At 45.0% G+C, this 19,627-nt stretch overlaps 1 protein-coding gene across 1 annotated transcript in view; it reads left to right on the forward strand.

Annotated features, from left to right (window-relative positions):
• LOC148517758 (DENN domain-containing protein 5B-like) overlaps positions 1–19,627 on the forward strand; it is a gene marked incomplete at its 3' end in the record, with an annotated part of 85,623 nt that overhangs the window by 40,091 nt on the left and 25,905 nt on the right. The window contains exons 4-8 of the mRNA XM_088478328.1: positions 976–1,642; positions 3,180–3,367; positions 11,678–12,214; positions 13,882–14,113; positions 18,440–18,590. Of these exons, the coding sequence (XP_088334454.1) occupies positions 976–1,642; positions 3,180–3,367; positions 11,678–12,214; positions 13,882–14,113; positions 18,440–18,590 (1,775 nt within the window). The remainder of the gene's footprint in view (positions 1–975; positions 1,643–3,179; positions 3,368–11,677; positions 12,215–13,881; positions 14,114–18,439; positions 18,591–19,627) is intronic.

Below are 19,627 nucleotides of genomic sequence, written 5' to 3' on the forward strand. Positions count from 1 at the left end.
ATATCAAGATGGTGGTTCTTTTCTAAGGGCACGGAGGACACCTCACTAAATGGCCCATGACAAAGGGCAGCTGAGGCCTCGCAGTAAGCGCTTCCTACGCTCACAGGAAATTAAATCATTGTCGCCTCTTATAGGTGACATTGTATGATTGTATCCCGTAACCACCAATTGGCCTTCTCCCAGCCCCTCGTGTGTGTATATACTTTTTATAGATATATCAGCCTTTACCGCTGACATATATAGCCAATTAAATTTGTCATGTGTTGACTGAGGCAGTTTCAATTATCACAGTGATTTCAATGCAGCTAATTACCGGCTATACAAATGTAAACCGTCGCTTCTGTAAGACTCATTTTCTTTGAGGCCAAGAAGTTATTATACGCAGAGGAACTAATCTCCTTAACGTATTCCATTCTGATGAGTCTTTTCCCTCTGGTAATTGTGTTATGTGAAATGAAACCTAAAACATTACCTGAAACACTGACAACATAATTTACATCCCGTTCTGGAAGAAAGTGATTATTGTAATATCTCAGCTATGGGCTGTACTAGGCGTTCATTATCCTATAGAAGTGTTCAAGGGTTGTAGCGACCTTTCACATTTGCATAACGTTCCTTCTTTACCATTTGCATGAAAGCTGCACAACCACCTAGGTCAGAGGTTCAGACTTTAAGGATAACCATGCTTAAGCACAGGTGACATAAGTCTTTTGACTTGGTCATCTGTGCCCAACCATGGATATCCTTAAAACCTGGACCGTTAAGGTGCCTTGCAAACCAGGTTTGGGAACCTTTGACTTGGGTAAAATATTATATAACGGCGTCCCTAGCCGGAGCCCCAAAGGCCGCTATCCCAGCAACTCCACAAATCTACATTACGTCAACTGAGTTATCGGTCGTCTGTACGTTGCATCGTTTCTGCTTTACCATGATGTCCTATATACTTTGCCCAAAACCTATTTTTGTGTTTCACAGCTCTGCATGCCCAAAGGACTGTCCTTCAGGACCCAGACGGACAACCGGGACCCCCAGTTCCATTCATACATCATCACGAGAGAAGACGGCTCTAGAACGTACGGGTTCGTCCTCACGTTTTTCGAAGAGGTGACCAGCAAGCAGATTTGCACCGCCATGCAGACCCTGTATCAGATGCACAACGCGGAGCAGTATAACAGCGTATACGCTTCGTCCTCGTGCAGTATGGACTCCTTGGCCAGCAGCGTTGACGAGGCAGATGCCACCTCTCTAGCGAAGCTCCAGCAATATAACTCTTACGATATCAGCAAGGACACACTTTACGTTTCGAAGTGCATATGTCTCATTACCCCTCTCCCGTTCATGCAGTCCTGCAAGAAGTTCCTGACTCAGCTGTACCGAGCCGTTACGTCACCCCAGCCTCCGCCGTTACCTCTGGAAAGTTACATCCACAACGTCCTTTATGAAGTCCCTCTTCCACCACCGGGGAGGTCACTCAAATTTTATGGTGTGTACGAAGCTATTGTTTGTCAACGACCGGGCCCCAACGAGCTCCCACTGTCTGACTACCCTCTGAGAGAGGCCTTTGAATTACTGGGACTGGAGAACTTGGTCCAGCTGTTTACTTGTGTTTTACTGGAGATGCAGATTCTTCTGTACTCACAAGGTAAGTCTACTGGAGTCCCTTAACCAAATGCTCTGCGGTTATCCACACACCTACACATAGTATATGAATATATTATAACCAGTGGGACTGCTGAGGTTAGGGCTTCGCTTTATTTTGGCTGTTTTAAGAACATCAGGCCACATCATGGAGGCACAAACTGCCTCATGCCTCAGTAGCATCTTTAGGTCCTAGGGAATTCAGTGGCTGCATTCTCATGAATACTGAAGCACTTTATGTATAGACAGCAGGTATAATTTGTTGTAGAACTTATTCCCGGTTTGGATATAGGAAGTGTGGTAAATCTACTGCCGGGCAGCACAGACAGGAAGCTGTGAGGATATAATCTCCGCGTGGAGCTCAGTGACAGAGCGTTATAGAACATTACTCTCCATCTGCCCAGGACTCTGCACCGCAGGACAGTCTGACCTCACATCTGCTGTTTGCTTTCTCCCTCTATTGATTACTTCGGTGAGAGTGGTTCACTGGAAGGTGGGGAAACTACTAAAGCCAAATGCCATATTATTTGTTCAAGATAGTAAATCTATCAGAGGAGCATAAAACATCACACTTATTCCTCATTGTGGGAATCTGAGAGCTCTAAGCATCACTAGTCATGTAGACCCGAGGCCTTCGGTTCTCTCTATTTGGAACTGCTTAACCACTGCCCCGAAAACTATCGCTTCTATTCTGCATGAGACTGTTCAGTTCACAGGCAGTAATTCCAGGCTAGTGTCAGAGCAGCTGTAATAATCATTCTTCATCTCCTGCGACGTGTCCATGTGTCCCTACTCTGAAAGTGGTCATTGATAGAACGGCCTGTATTATAGCTCAATAGGAATGAGCTGATCTGGTGAGAGGCAGCGGCTTAACCATTTACGTTGTTCAGGACAGGGCTCATAATATGAGGGGAATGGAGTCTGCAGGAAGCCAGAGGCTGAGAGTTAAATAATGGAAGCAGCAGGGTCTCCAAGCAGCACAGAGTATATCAGGAGATGAGTGATGTGTTAGTGAGAAGCTACATGTGACAGGGGCAGTGACATGATGTGAGGAGGGGAATGGAGGCATCAGGAAGCCACATACTGAGAGTTATATAGTAGAAGGAGCAAGGTACCCCAGCAGCACAGAGTATATCAGGAGATGAGTGATGTGTTAGTGAGAAGCTACATGTGACAGGGGCAGTGACATGATGTGAGGAGGGGAATGGAGGCAGCATGAAGCCACAGACTGAGAGTTATATAGTGGAAGGAGCAGGGTCCCCCAGCAGCTTTGAGTAGTAATATCCGGCTTCTGTTAAACTGATGTGTCCATACATCCAGCTTGCTCTCATGAGCTTATTTGCCTTTTATATGTATTGTTGCTGCTCTCCTCACAAGGTGCCCTTAGAATATTTTATGGTTTGTTAAATATATTTGAGGATTCTGGTGGTAAAATGAAGACTTGGTTTTGTTGTATCTACAAAGGTGTTTATTGTGTTTATTTATACTTTCTTATGTTTACATTTTGTGTTTATTTCCCCTTTTTATCTGCCCCCACCCAGACTACCAGCGGCTGATGACCGTAGCGGAAGGGATCACGTCGCTGCTTTTCCCATTTCAGTGGCAGCATGTGTACGTCCCTATCCTGCCCGCCTCGCTCCTTCACTTCCTGGACGCACCAGTGCCGTACCTGATGGGCCTTCAGTCCAAAGAGGGCACAGACCGCTCCAAACTGGAACTCCCACAGGAGGTAACCATGACGGAGCATTTCATGTGTGCTAACAGGGTGTAAATGTGATTTGATCATAGGGTAATCCCTTTATTATTCACTTGTTTACTGACTTTAGTAGCAAAAATAGGCATATTAAAAATTGCCTGTATACTGGCGCTATATTGGTTAAATAGTAGTAGATTTTTAGTCCTGCAAGTATTTGTGTGCTATATAATTGTGATATACAGGGTTCAATATATTTTGTCGACATTCGTTATGTCGACGCTGATGAAATGTCAACATGATTCGAATGTCATCAAGATTGTGTACCGGTGCTGCGCTCACTTACCTCGTAGTATGGCTGTGTGGTGTCTTCTGGGTCCAGCGATCAGCTAGTGCCAACCCCTCCTCCTAGTGCCTAGCCCTAGTCCTCCCCCCTAGTGCCTAGCCCTAGTCCTCCCCCCTAGTGCCTAGCCCTAGTCCTCCCCCCTAGTGCCTAGCCCTAGTCCTCCCCCCTAGTGCCTAGCCCTAGTCCTCCCCCCTAGTGCCTAACCCAAGTCCCAGGGACTGTATCAGGCCCCCCGGAATCATTTGGTCTGGCCCTCTGAACTTTTTAATGCTAGCCTCATCTGGCTATTAGGATGCCTAGAATAGCACCCTGCAGCCAGAATATATGCAGCAGTGCCGCCTGGAGCATCCTTAGCTTTCAATGGTCACACTTCTGCCCTTACAGCTCCCCAGAGCATCATGAGGATGCTCCGGGCATTGCTGTATTCACGGGCGATTGTGGCCCCACCCCCTTGTGACATCACACAGATTCGCTGCACCGGCCCCGCGAATAATGTTATGTATATCAAAATGGCCCTTGGCAGAAAAAGGTTCCCCACCCCTGCCCTAGTGCCTAACCCTATCCCTACACCTAGTGCCTAAACCTCCGTTCAGTGCAGAATGTCGACCTAGAGACTGCATCCCTGATATTTATAGCTACAAAATCAGAAAATTAACCAATTCTTTACTCACTGGTTATGGAAGGTAACATAAAAAAACAGAAATCCCTCAGCTTGTCATGTTCCCATCTTACTTCAAGTTAGTACCATACATTAGTATTCTTACTAATGCTACAATGCACTTGAGAAATCTTATCTGAAATGGTAACAGTATTGTCCAGCGTCTAGTTTGGGTAACATCCATATTAAAGACTAGAGTACAGGATCCTTCTATTCCTGTACCCTAGTCTCCAGGACCAATCCTCTGCTCCTGTACCCTAGTCTCCAGGACCAATCCTCTGCTCCTATACCCTAGTCTACAGGACCGAGCCTCTGCTCCTATACCCTAGTCTCCAGGACCGAGCCTCTGCTCCTATACCCTAGTCTCCAGGACCGAGCCTCTGCTCCTATACCCTAGTCTCCAGGACCGAGCCTCTGCTCCTGTACCCTAGTCTCCAGGACCGAGCCTCTGCTCCTGTACCCTAGTCTCCAGGACCAATCCTCTGCTCCTGTACCCTAGTCTCCAGGACCAATCCTCTGCTCCTGTACCCTAGTCTCCAGGACCAATCCTCTGCTCCTGTACCCTAGTCTCCAGGACCAATCCTCTGCTCCTGTACCCTAGTCTCCAGGACCGATCCTCTGCTCCTATACCCTAGTCTCCAGGACCGATCCTCTGCTCCTATACCCTAGTCTCTAGGACCGAGCCTCTGCTCCTATACCCTAGTCTTCAGGACCGAGCCTCTGCTCCAATACCCTAGTCTTCAGGACCGAGCCTCTGCTCCAATACCCTAGTCTTCAGGACCGAGCCTCTGCTCCAATACCCTAGTCTTCAGGACCGAGCCTCTGCTCCTATACCCTAGTCTCCAGGACCGAGCCTCTGCTCCTATACCCTAGTCTCCAGGACCGATCCTCTGCTCCTATACCCTAGTCTCCAGGACCGATCCTCTGCTCCTATACCCTAGTCTCCAGGACCGATCCTCTGCTCCTATACCCTAGTCTCCAGGACCGAGCCTCTGCTCCTATACCCTAGTCTCCAGGACCGAGCCTTCTGTCAAGTACAAAACCGACTTGGTTTAGAAAAAGTTACGTGTTCTCAGAATTCTCCATTAAGAAATATATGTTTGTGCCAGACCAAAGCTTTCATGTACCAGTCACTGGTGTGTTGTTTGCTAGTTTTCCTTGAACAGTAATAACAGTTGCAGATTATTTATTCTCTGATGATTCATAGTGAGTGGAAGAAAGTTTGATTTGCTGAGTAACTGTGATGTCAGCGCCTATAAAGCCACGATGGGGCCAAGGTGCACCTTCCTTTTTCTCCTTTCCCTTGACCTCTCCCCTACATTATGTATCAGCTTGTGAGTCAGGGCATTGAGTCTGTGCAGTAAAAGCTCAGATTGGACTTTGCATCTATAGAGGAGACATATGCAGATGAAATACTAGTGATGTGTTCCTATACATCACTTCCACCTAGAACGTGGGATGGTGATCAGGAAGATATAATATTACCTTCGGTGCACTATGCTCGCTCGGTCCAGCGCCGTCTGCCTAACAAGCAGGGGAGATGTCAGTGCCCCTCCCCGCTGAGCTTCCCAGTCATGCAAATGGGTGAAGACAAGGGAGGAGCATTGACAACCTAGCTGTGTGTTTTTAAATGGGCCTCCCTTAAGTGGGAGAAGCATAGCGCCACGCCATGGGTGCGTTGGGGGATTTACCTGGTAAAAGAAATCCCCCCCCCCCCCCCCCCCAGCACCAGATACAAGTAGATATTTTTTACTCGATCAAATCTTCATTACCTTCTCCTTTAGTTTTGGGTGGGGGTATCTTTTTTCGAGTCTCCCTAGCTCTTTAACGTGCGTATAACATATATTTGTTTTACATACCGAGCTACATTTTGTTATTTCTCCGGCTTTACATTCACTTGCTGTACTATAACTGATTAGCTGATAAAGTTGTATATATCTCCGTCTCGGTAGCAGACCCAGTTGAATGAACAGTGCAGAACATATTGTGCTGCAAAACCATAACCGGTGCCGGGAAATTGTGGCCCCAAAACAATCGGCCAAATAAGAATCCGACTGAAATCTGTCCGATCATTGCTGGCACGATGGTAATCGAGATCGGAAGATTACCACACTGTCCGCGGCACCACAAAATTTGGATATCTTTTGCGCTCTGCGTGCAATATCTGCTCTTGTTTTGCTATCTTAGTACAAGGGATATCGGCCTGTTCCATATTATAGATACTGGGGATCTGGATACAGTTATCAGGGAATGTCCTGTCTAATTTTAGAATGCGACCCCTGTACGTAGCGTCACCTAATCTGCCTTACTGGGAACGGACTGTTTGTGTGGCTTCCTCTGTAGGTATAGCACCAGCTGAGTTGAAATGAAGCTGTGTTTAAATCCCGGTGATGAACGGTAATGCAGAGAGAGTAAAATGATTGTTTAGGGTGGCTAAAGGCTATAATTTATATACTGCATGATATGATTAGATGAAATCCCTCCCAGACAGTGGATTTCCTGCCTACGTCTTGTGTTTTACAGCAGAGCGGCAGTTGTATCGTCTCGCACTATGCCAGCACTGATGAGTCCTTACCACTAGCTGCGGTGCTGGGAGGATGCTGCATGCGTACAGTGTGCCCATTATGCAACAAGCCTCTCATTGGTATTCTGCTGTGGATTGTGTTTCTCTCTGTCTGAACGATGACCGTCATCTCTGCTCACTGCCAGCTGCACACTGTTGTAGTCGTTGCTTTTGCTGGGTCTGATGAACATCACATGATGGGGGTTTTAAAGGAACAGTACAGGCACTGAGTATAGATGCCAGTGATGTCATTGGTGTGCAGTGATATAAAAGGTCTCATTGTCATAAATATTAGTTCAGACCAAGATTTGGCTGCCCTCAGCTATGTAGCACCTTTAACGGTTTGCTTAATAAGGATATAGTGTACGAGTATAGTGTATCTTCCCAAGTAAGACAGTTTTATTAACGTGTCTGATATTCTTATTCGAAATTACAGCTTATTAAGGTTGTCCTTTTTATTTTAATGATGACTATCACTGTTCTGTTATTGGCTACCTGCTATACCTCCTTTTTCTTATAAGCAGTCAAGCAGAGACCTTTTATCATCAATTATAGATCGTTGGGTCACAGAACCGGGGCCGCTGAGAGTTAACGTGCGCAGCGCGTGAAATCGCCTGTTCTCAGTTGCAACACTTGTTACTAAGCTCTAGGTTTTCTCTGGAAGTAAGGTCCGCTCTAGAACAGTTCACCGGGGACTTCATGGATTTACTTTGAATTTAAATGGGAAGCTAAAACTTCTTCCTGGTGAGCCGAACACTGCACAATGGGTTTGGACCTTAAATTACTGAATGCATCCTGTTATGGAAATTAAATAAGTCATCGGATGATTTCAGGCAAGCACCAGTATGGGGTTAGTCGTGGGACGGCGAGGGCATCAGTCACCCTAGGTGTTTCCATTCTCCCTGTTCAAATCCAGTTACATGTGATCAGCTGGTTTCATCAAATTGAGCCTCAGTGATGCCACCGTTATCTCAGGGAAAGCTATAGTGTGAATGTTGGTTCAGCCCACAAAATGGCTGCCGCCATGTCTGTGACTGACTGACTGGTCCACAGATGTAAAGATACAGAACTTAATTCGGATTCACGTGCTGCAGCTGATTTTGACTATGAGTCGAGTGTACTTTAACTCTTGCCAAGAAAGGAATTTTTCAAATTAAAGAAAAATAAAAAAAAAAATCTATTTTGCTAAATCAGACTAAGTGCCTATGGACGGTTTCCCAAGTGATCTCCCTCCTTAGCATAATGGAGCAAACACTATCACTTCATCATCCAAGGACATAAACTTCATCAGACACTGTATAAATATCATTTTTAGTTCCTAATGGGATGAATTGTCAGTAGCTCATGTGGTTAAATCTAATGAGAACTTTACCATTCAGGCCAAAGGCCAGTCTCACATCATAGCTCCAAGTATAACGCCGTTATGTGCAAGCGATATATTGCCAATCATTAGATATCATATGGTCTGATGTTTGCTAATCTCAAAGTACTGGCTCTAATCACCAGCTGCTTTTGAAGACAGGCGTCACCCCCCGGGGCTTTCTCATCCGAAATCTCCCTTTCGCATTCAGTAATAAGCATGCAGTGTTAGAATTAAAAATGCCTGTGAAGCAAGGGCCTGACAGATAAGATGAAAGCTGTTTAGCAAATCTCTGCCCGTCCTCGGACACGTGACCAGCCGAAACCAATGAGAAGCGCTTCTAAGCAGGTAGCTTTCTCTGAGCTAAATCTATGTTAAAGGACATGTCTTTTTTCAAAGCATAACCAAGAAACAATGATTGATATAATCCCATTAATATTCACTTCCCACACTGCTGTCGTCCCAGCTCTAAGAGTCCCACGAGGGACTCCGCACTCTTCTCATCTGATCTAAAAGGCATCAGTCCGTCCATCTCTCCTTCCCCCTTTATATAAACTTGGCCCCAATTGGGCCATCAATATAACCCCTCCACTTATGATAAACACCTTGAGTAGGAAGAGCGCGGTCTTAGCCAATTAAACGTGCATTAAAGCTGATAATGGCACGTTACAATATTTTGAAGTTCAATGCGGGCGCTCATTAAGCGTCCAGCGCGCTATGCTACAGGGAGGCTTTGAGAACTTGCGTGAGATGCTGTTAAAAGTAAGTACGCGGTACAATGTTTTGTCTGCACCGGTGGTTCTTCACTCCAGTGAACGGGCATCGATAGCAGGTCATGTTTTCAAGATTTTGTTGATCATGCGCAGGTGAGTTTTGCAAGATAAGTATTACCCCAGTTGTTTCCAAAGACAGGATTGGAGTTGGGAAGACCTGGTCTACGCTTTTGCTATGTGCTGTACGACGCCGTTATTATAACTTCTGTTAAGGAATGGATCAGTGCAAGCTGCCACTTAGCAATGCAGTGTTCTTATACACAGTGTGAGATCGCATGTAACAGCCATGTTCTATGTAGTACTTGTGGCAGCCTGAAAACATTTTTTTTCCCAGCAAACGTCAGCCCTTAATTCTGAAGTCCGCTGCGGTTCATTGGCCCATGAACTGTGGAAAAAAGTTTTATATGTTCCTTTGTGTTTAAATGTATCCTGCTATATTCATCAGGCAGGCAGATGGGTGACTAACAGACAGTGATCCCAGGCCCCATTGTATTCTCTGAATGCAACCGCAGTTTCTTCAATGTAAAACTGTACTTTAACCCCCAGTATTGGTTATCCAGACAGCTGGGATTGTCTACCAAACTGGAAATTTGTCTTGCATGAAGAATCTTTTTCTCTTAACAAATCTATGTGTAAATGTTTCGTTAAATTTGAACATGGTTAAGATATTTGTGATTTGTTGAATTCTGTATAAAAATAGAGAAACGCAGCCCAATACAGCTCATTGTAGAACCCGGCTAGCTAAATGTGCCATCCAGTATTAAAGAATAACCGTACACCGAGCCAAACCAAATTTATGGGTGAAGATAGATGAGAAAATTTTTTCAAAACATTTTTTTTACTTGCCTTCCAAGCAACATTTGAGACATCCGCCAGAGTCTCCACTCGGCCCGTTCTGCCGATGTCGGAATGTTGAAAGATCTTGATTCCGAGAATCGTCGAGTCTGGGATTTTTTCACATGTTGATTTTTCCCCAATCAGCCGGTGGGTCAGATCGGCAGAACGGAGTACCGGGACAGTAGATGTATGGGCCCCCTAAGCTCTTAGTCACTTTTTTAATGGGGAAGTAGTTACTTTTGTCGATCTTTATACTGTCGACAGTCAATGGGGCAATTCAATGCAGGGAGATGATGAATAGCCCCAGGAGGGAGTTCCCGGAGATATTCAGTTGACTGCACTGTTAGCCCGACTAAAGGATTTCATCTCGCACCCTCCTGAGGGTGCGAGCAGAAATATGACTAAAGTGCCGGCCACGATGCGGCTTGTTAGCTTATTGCCGTGCTAACAGCCTTGACCGCGACACTTTAGTCGAAGAATGCTGGTTAGCGCGAGTAAACACCAAGCTTTAGGCGTGCTAACTGGCATTCTCCGACTTAAATGGCTTTAACGGACTTAACAGCGCATTGAATAGCTTCAGGAACTCCTTCCCAGGGCTTTTCATTATCTCGCTGAATTGAAACGCCCCAATATGTCTACAGCATGATATCGCTGGCACATCAGCGTGTAATGCCTGGTACACACTATGATCTCGTCGACACTGTTAAGCTGGGTACACACTTAACGATGTGTGCCCAGCACGATGTTGTGAGCAACTGGATATGGCAGGGGATGCCGGCATCGGCAAGGTACGTACACATTTGCCGATGCCGGCAGCGAGGGAACGATGACAGGGGCCAATCTGAATTCAGTAGCATGGCCCCCAATAACTATTCAGGTCCGATGGACGATGTCGCTGATGACATCATCAGCAACATAGCCGCTACACACTGGACGATGTGGACGATATGTTATCCAATCCACCGGCATGGTAAGTATGTACGCATTTGCCGATGCCGGCAGCGACAGAACGATGGCGGGGGCTTCGTTCTGTCGCTGCCGGCGTCAGCAATTGGGTACGCAATTGCTGATGGCGAAGGCTTCGTTCCATCGCTGCCGGCACCCCCGCCGGGTCCTGTCGCTCACGACATCGTGCTGGGTACACATGGTTAAGTGTGTACCCAGCTTAACAGTGTCGGCATTATTATTAGCCTTTATATGGCGCCACAAGGGTTCCGCAGCGCCTTACACAGTACATAAACAAATGAGCACACAAGAAAACAGATATTAGTACAAACAATGGCGGACAAATACATGATTTATACATAGCAGCATGGTGTCTGTAACTAAGGGTTGGGTACTGTTGTAAATTAAAGTATAATTAAGTGAAGGAGAAGCACATGAGGGAAGAGGGCCCTGCTCGTGAGAGCTTACATTCTAAAGGGGAGGGGGCAGACAAACATGGGTGACACCCATAGGCTGGATACAAGGGTCACAGTAATATAACATCTATGGAGAGGTTAGTCTAAACTTAAGAGGAAAAGACAATGGGGTCAGCAAGATTGCACCAAGCCTCATGATTTGGGGGCCACAACTTTATATATTTAAACATACAGTCAATGCGGCACATTTACAACGCTCTGAATAACATTACGTCAGTGTCGGCATTGCCCCGTCGATATAATGGTGTCGTTATATCGGCTGTTGACAGCATGAAGATCGACAATTCGTTCTTTTATGTATCCCGTTTAATGCTCTGCATTCATTTATGTTGTTTTTTGTTGGCTGTTTATCGCTAATGTCCTGCTCTGAACTCCTTGTTCCATCCAGGCTAACCTGTGTTTCGTGGATATCGACAACCACTTCATTGAACTACCTGAGGAATTCCCCCAGTTCCCCAACAAACTGGAATTTATCCAGGAAATCTCCGAGGTTCTCCTGAATTACGGGATCCCGCCAGAGGGCAACCTGCACTGCAGCGAGAGCGCCACCAAGCTGAAGAGCCTGGTTTTGGATGACTACGTCAACGACAAAAAGAACGGGAACATATCCAGCCATAACATTAACATGTATGAGCTGCTTAAGGGCAACGAGACCATGGCTCGCCTCGAGGCGCTCACTAAAAGGACAGGAATAAAGATGGAGAAAATCAGCATCAGCGTCCCTTTGACAGACACTGAGGACGACCACAAGCTCCAGTGCGCGGAGAAGGAGCTCAAAGACTACAAACTCAACGTGCAGATCCGGGAGGTCTTCGCCAATCGTTTCACGCAGATGTTTGCCGACTACGAGGTGTTCGTCATCCAAGCCGCACACGATATGGAATCCTGGCTAACAAACCGCGAGCAGATGCAGAACTTTGACAAAGTAAAGTATATATTTCCGTTATCATACGACGCTTGTATTACATTTCCTTTTATGTGCGTACAAGAGAATATCTGCTCCTATGCGTTTCGTTTTATAAGGGAGTTTTCCTTCATTGTGTAAGTCCCATTCCTTCTCTGATCTAGTACATTGGTGTCTGTCATGGTCCTGAAACCCCATTTTCAGTCCATTGTAGGTCTGTGCTTCGCTCTCGATTGGTGCAAGGCCTCAGTAATGGTGTATGAGCAGAAGAGGTATATATGACACTATTAGACAAGCGTTCTGGCTATGCAAATATCCTAGGATGTTGTTGCCTCATTATTTTATTATTTACTGATTCCTGGGACCTCAAGTCTACTTCTCTCCGGCTCGGACTCGAAGAACCTGCGCTAATGCTTTCTTAAGCCCTTATTATATGGATGGAAACGCCTGTGCCCGCTATTATTTGTACCCATGGTTTAGATCAGGTTTGGGCAATAAACAGCCCTCCAGCTACTGCTGAACTACACATCCTAGCATGCCTTGGAATAGTTTCGGCATGGCCAAATAGCAAAACTGTGACTGGGCATGCTGGGCTGTGTAGTTCTACAGCAGCTGGAGGGCCGCTTATTGCCCACCCCTCTTTTAGATCATTTGGCTATCTTAAATCATTACTCAAGCCTTTCAGCAGAGAGGTCCCCACTAGTGGTGGTAAGTCTAGAACCTGATCACCGTTAACAAACTGCTGGAATCACATGGAAAGAACCCTACAACCGAAAGCGTGACTTGTTTATCACCTCTGACCCCATTAGGAACAAAGTTGGCATAAGACTGGTCTCTAAACCGCTTTTCACAAATCGTATTAATCTTTTACTTTAATATGAAAATACAGGTTATAATTACCCCTTGTTTGTTCATGTTATCACACCTTCTATATATAACTGACGCATATTAATCTCTTGTTGAGTACATTCATTTTATTGGTTACGTATGTGCTTATGGTAGAGCAGCGTTTCCCAACTCCAGTCCTCAGGAACCCATAACAGTGCATGTTTTCCAGATCTTCTCAGTATCACAAGTGAAATAATTCGCACCACCCGCGTATCTTTTAGAATGTGTCAGCCAGTATTGATTACACCTGTGCACCAACTAGATCATCAGGCAAGCATGCGCTGTAATGCTGGCCACACACCTACAGATTATCTTTCCAACCACCCAATTAGTTGGCTGGTTGGAATAAAAACCTGTTAATGTATGGGAGCAAACGACAATCGACCATTCGCTCCAAAATGCCCGAAAACTGACTTAAATGGTCATTCAGACAAATGGGATAAATCAAACGGATTTAACTAGTTTGTCTGAATGATCGTCCTTGTCCGATTTTCAGTGTATGAGAGCAAATTGGTCGATTCTCCCATACATCACCAGACTTTCATTCCAACCGGCTGGTTGGAAAAGATATTCTGTAGGTGCGTTTCCAGCTTTAGGTGTCCATGAGGACCGGAGTTGGGAAACACTGTGGTAGAGGTGGAGTCCTTGGCATTCTACATTCATGAATGGAACTTTTACGTAGCGTGTTGCTCAGTTACCATCAAAACCATTAGACGTGCAGCAGCATTATCACCGATATGTTACTGGGTTTTTGCTTTCAAGAACAAAATCGGATACTATTTTTTTTGTGTCATTTGCAGGCCTCGTTCCTGTCCGACCAACCTGAGCCCTACCTCCCGTTCCTCTCTCGATTTATCGAGACCCAGATGTTTGCCACTTTTATAGACTACAAAATCATGTCTCTCTGGGAGGAGAAGGAGCCTCTGCTTCGCGTGTTTGACTCTCGCATCAACAAGATCCGTCTGTACAACGTGAGAGCGCCGGCAATTCGTACCTCTACTTACCAGGCGTGTTCCACCCTAAAAGAGGCCGGTACGTAGCTCCTGACGTCATTTTACAAACTTTACTCTACAAATTATTTCTTAAAATGCACGTTAAAGTCATGTCAGAAACTCAATGTAAAGCAGGATTTTTGATGTTTTTTTTTTTTTTTTAAATGTATTAAATTTTTTCGGAAATATATTTTGTTTAAAATTATGAATAATATATCTAAGTACATTCTAAGCTTTGTATATCCATGTGTTGATGCCTTTTGTGACCAAAATACTTTTGTAAGCAAAAACTGTGTCCTAAACACTTTTATGTAAGTTTGGAATAATAAAACAATTACAATGACTGTACACTGATGGCAGGCGGTACCGTGTAACTCTCAAATGCAAGATTAATTCAGGCACTAGAGGGCGCTACCACTTTCCCAGGAAGAGTCGGGAGGAATTTAAGGAGTATATTTACTAAATTGCTGGTTTTTAGACGTTGAGTTGTTGCCCATAGCAACCATTCAGATTCTAGCTATTATCTTCTAGAAGGTGCTAGATAAATGATAAGTAGAATCTGATTGGTTCCTATGGGCAACTTTTTTTTTGCGCAGCGAAAACGTATGCATTACACTCCATAAACAGACGAGCATTCATCAGTGCCAAGGTCCTTTTAACCTGGCTTGCACTATTTGCCAGAAATTAAAAAAAGAGCTTTGTCTTGAAGTACTTAAATAGACAGAGGGAGAAGTAATCAAAAAAACTGTTTTGATAACAAAACGCATTACGGGCATCAGGAAAAATATATCCACAGTAAGATTTGTGATGTAATTTTATTAACACTGGACATCGCAGTACAGAACTCACAGCAAATTGAATCTTATCCTAAGTATTTTGATGTGGAAACAGTACTTCCAAATGTTGCAGAATACAGAACATATTCCAGGTGTTTGGTCCATGAATGCCAAACACATCGTTCCTGCAACATGGTGGCAAGGCCTTTGTCTGATGTATTCTTTAGGCTAACATGAGAGCAGTCGAGCTGAGCTCCATGTGTGCAATCCTATAGGCTAATGTGAGAGAGCAGACGAGCTGGGCTCCATGTGTGCAATCCTATAGGCTAACGTGAGAGAGCAGACGAGCTGGGCCCCATGTGGACAATCCTAGAGGCTAATGTGAGAGAGCAGACGAGCTGGGCTCCATGTGTGCAATCCTGTAGGCTAATGTGAGAGCAGACGAGCTGGCTCCATGTGGGCAATCCTTCAGCTGAAGATGAATAAGGAGCAGAAACTGCAGCAAAATTGGACTGATGAGGCAAAGTTTCATGGTTATGTAGTAGTCATGTTGACATTCAGAATGTCGTCATGGACGTTATATGGACAGTGAACATGTCACCATTCACAATGCCAACATGGTAATTATGTCAATAGTCACATTGTCAACATTACAGGTTTAGGGTTAGACTAGGGTTGGGGCTCTAACAGTAAAAAAAAAGTTATGCTGACTGCCCACATAACAACCATGTCGGCATGTATGTCAACACATCATCAACGTCGACGATGTGAAAGTCGACCTTCTGTACCACTCCCGTTTCATGATGTGGTAATAATCTTGTCCAGTTAGTTGTTTCACACTTTTTATTTTCATAAGAACTTTACCAAACCAAATGACCTTTAACTATCGGAACATCGATGAAGATTAAATCACAGAGAACTGAAGTGTACACTGGTGAATTGTTAGGCCCCCATTGTCATGAATATGGCTCCTGCCCACAAAATGGCTGCGGCCTCTGCAGCTGTCAGATGCTCCTTGAAGTAAAAGCAGAAGTGTTACTGTGGCTTTTTTACGGCAATTTTCGTCCTTTCTGAAACATGAATGCGCTGAATAAGATGTTCCTTGTTCTGCATATCGTGTAATGCTTGTGTGGAAATCTGATTATGTGAGAAATGTGCTGCTCTGTGAGAAGAGATCGTTCAGCAAACAGTTTTAACAGATTCGCACCGTGACTTCCAGAGCACCATTAGCCAGATTATAATTCCACATAGCCGCAGGCCGTCACATACTATCGCTTTCACTATAGGGCGGAGACACTTGATTGTGTAATGACTTGTTTGCCCAGATAACCTGTTAAACCTTCATAGACTAGTGTTGTCATTAGAAAACATGCACTCCAGGCTACACTTCCTTCTCTTAACCGTTCCATAAAATACTTTCTGTTTTTCAGTTTATTTGCTCTCCAGAGATTTAACTACGGTCCCTAGACAAAGCGTTGTCTTTTTTAAGTTCATATTTCACTACGTATCTGCCACTTTTTTAATTTGTTTTTTCTTCTTTCCTCTGCCTTGCATTTCCTTGCCTGTTTATGGAACAGATATTGAATGCGGATAAAGAATCCCTGATATGCATACTTACATTTGCCCATCACCTCATACAGTGTGGCGGCGGCCATTTTGTTAACTGAACACCATTAGTGCTGAAGTGCCTCACCGGTTAGGCCCTTCATCACTTCATCGGTGCCTCATCAATTCAACTGAAGTTGAATTGATGATATTCATATGAATACTGGTTAGGCCACACAAAATGGCTGCCACCATTGTATCTATGTGACAGCTGCAGTTTTAAGACATGTAAAGGAGAGGATTTAAATGAGGTCACTTGAATTTAGTCAGCTCAAGCAGAGCAGACAAGGTATCTACAACACAGCTAGTGAGTACTTTCTACACACACACACACACACACACACACACACACACACACACACACACACACACACACACACACACACACACACACACACACACACACACACACACACACACACACACACACACACACACACACACACACTTTGAGTTGGGAGCAAAGCAAAAAAACTGGTAACTTTGCACCGGACAAATTGCACTGTAAAAGGTGCAATTACATGCTTTATTTTTGCATGCAGTGTAAATACTGTCTGACTTTACATGCAGCCCACAAATGCATGACAGCTTTATTACACTGCAATTTAGACTAGAGTTTAGACTCCCCACTAACAAATCTAAATCTTCCTGCACATATTATGTCTGCCCCACCCTCTGTGCAAAATGTTTTTGCCAAGGTGTAAAGTTACTTGCTCGTTCCAGCTTTGAATCAGCCTTACAGTGCCGATATTGGAATTTAAAGTGTACCTGTGTACAATGCTGACAGTGGAGGCAGCCATTTTGGGTACTGGATACATATTCATGAGAAGGCAGACGATCGTTTCGCTAGTAACCAGTGACCGTAATTAAAAAGACATAACTTGCCCCTTCCTGCTCTCGGGAGCTGATTGTTGCCACTCAAACTCACGACTGCCCTGCCCGCGAATAACCACATTGATCCATCTGTTGCCATGACCCGTTCAGCTGTAGCATTGCGAGATCTCGTAGCTGGACTGGTTATCGTAGACCCTACGGTACAGCTTTCCTAACACAGGACAGGGGACATCTTTACAAGCCTGGGGCTCTGAGACCGATAAAATAGACATTGAAATATTTGTACTATACCATGATGCCCAAATGCATTATTACAGACATGAAAAAGTGACAGGTTTTCATAAAGCTGGCAGAGCTCTGCGTACTAGGATGACAGCTGTAAACCTCGCTGCCAGCTTGACTTACTACCTTGTACCTGTCGCCAGAATCTTTCAGCTGTTTAATCACCGATGCTCCATTAGGAACGACTGCTACGCGTCACCTGTATTACTCGCCGCGGTTTATTTCAGGATTGTTGGAAGCCTCTGGAGGGTACTGAAGTTAAACTTGCTGCATCCTTTTTAGTTTAAAGCTTTAATATCTGTTTTGCAAGTTTTTATGACCGCAATGTTCTTCTTTGACGGTTGTAAATCCCTACTCGTCACAATCTATATATTTTTCTTTATCATTATTTTTTATGTCTCTACCTTCCTTCCCTCCTCCACTCTAGCAATTCAGTTTTGGGTGAAATTGTACTTGGCGCGGTGTCACACGGGGGGGGGGGGGGGGGCTTTTTCACTTTTGCAGCTAAAGTGAAGCTTTGAATTGAAATTGCTGGTTTCTGTGAGTAAAGCTGGGAAGACTCAGGGGCGGTGCAATCACTTGGGACGTTCTTGTAAACTAGAATTATGATATTTTGCATAAGACTGTAAAGCGATCAGTGTAAATGATCTCCAGTTGAAATACCTGGTATTCGAGCTTGCCACTCATTGTAAGCTGTGTTAGTGACACGCATTTCCAGCATCATTACTGGGCACGAGCACTTCTAAGGCTGGAACAACTCTTGAAAAGTGCCCGTATGTCGCCACCATTGAGCAGTTGGCTACACATATGGTTACCGTGTTGTATAGCACATTGTGGCTAAATCATTGTATATTTTGTAAATCTTACAGCGCAGTCCATTGAACAACGCCTTACGAAGATCGATCACACAGCCATCCACCCGCACTTGCTTGATATGAAAATTGGACAAGGAAAATATGAGCAAGGCTTCTTCCCCAAGCTGCAGTCCGATGTGTTGGTGAATGGGCCGATTAGCAACAAGTAAGTGCTTTCGGAAGAAGTTACACGTCCCATCTCAGTACTCCCACAAATTCAGCATTGACTGATTTAAACCAATCCTGGTCCAATACCCTGATGAGGAAGTTTTCGCTAAGAAAGAAGGGTCACTCTTGGGCTGCAAACGTCGAGTGCATTTTCTCTTCCTATTCTGAGATCACTACCACCGATCTCTATGAAGCTATACTGAAGTATTGCAATTGCTGCACATACAAATACAAGCTTTGTTCCAGGACTGCAGGAAACTGCAAACCGCACTATGTTACAGCAGGAGTGGCCGTCAGTCATGGTGAAGAGGCCACGCCCTATCATGTCCCTCAGATCTTTATGGATAGACCACGCCCCCAAGCATGTTCATCAGGTCCTGATATAGGGGCTCCAGTGGAGAAGTTACCCATGGCAACCAATCAGCTTCTACCTATTATTTTATAGAATGTACTTGATAAATGCTACCTCAGAGCTGATTGGTTGCTATTGGCAACTTCTCCATTGGTCCACTTCACTGTTTTCGCTTCTTGATACATCAACCCCGTAATCCCTTCTGAGGATTAAACCCTCTTCGTTCTGTGTGTGCAGACTTTGCATTTCTTCAATATCTGTTCTCTGCAGTGTATCCATATTACATGTCTGTGGGGCAGGGTGAGACACCCATAGAAGGCAGTGCAGGCGCTATTCAAATGCAAATTAAACTGTTGCTATTGGTGTCGGCACTGAGACACTCTGGAAAGCAGGTAACTACACTGGGGGCCTTTTAAGAGAGGAGGGGGGGCCCATGTGCAGACTCAGTGTGGGCCGCGTCCTCTATCAGTGCCGCGGCGGCCGGCGGGTGCAGTAGATTCTGGCTAAGTGCCAGAATCTACTGTGCATGCGCAGGTCTCCGGGAAAATGGCGCCCGCACCGTTTCCCCAGGGACAGTAGTACTGCACATGCGCGAGACACTGGGAAAATGGCCGCCGCCATTTTCCTAGTCATTTTTGCTGGCTCTGCGGACCAGCAGTCAGGAGACAACGGACAGGTACGAA

The sequence above is a fragment of the Taudactylus pleione genome, unplaced genomic scaffold (genome assembly GCF_031769625.1).
Source record: "Taudactylus pleione unplaced genomic scaffold, aTauple2 ptg000212l, whole genome shotgun sequence".
Lineage (NCBI taxonomy): Eukaryota > Metazoa > Chordata > Amphibia > Anura > Myobatrachidae > Taudactylus > Taudactylus pleione.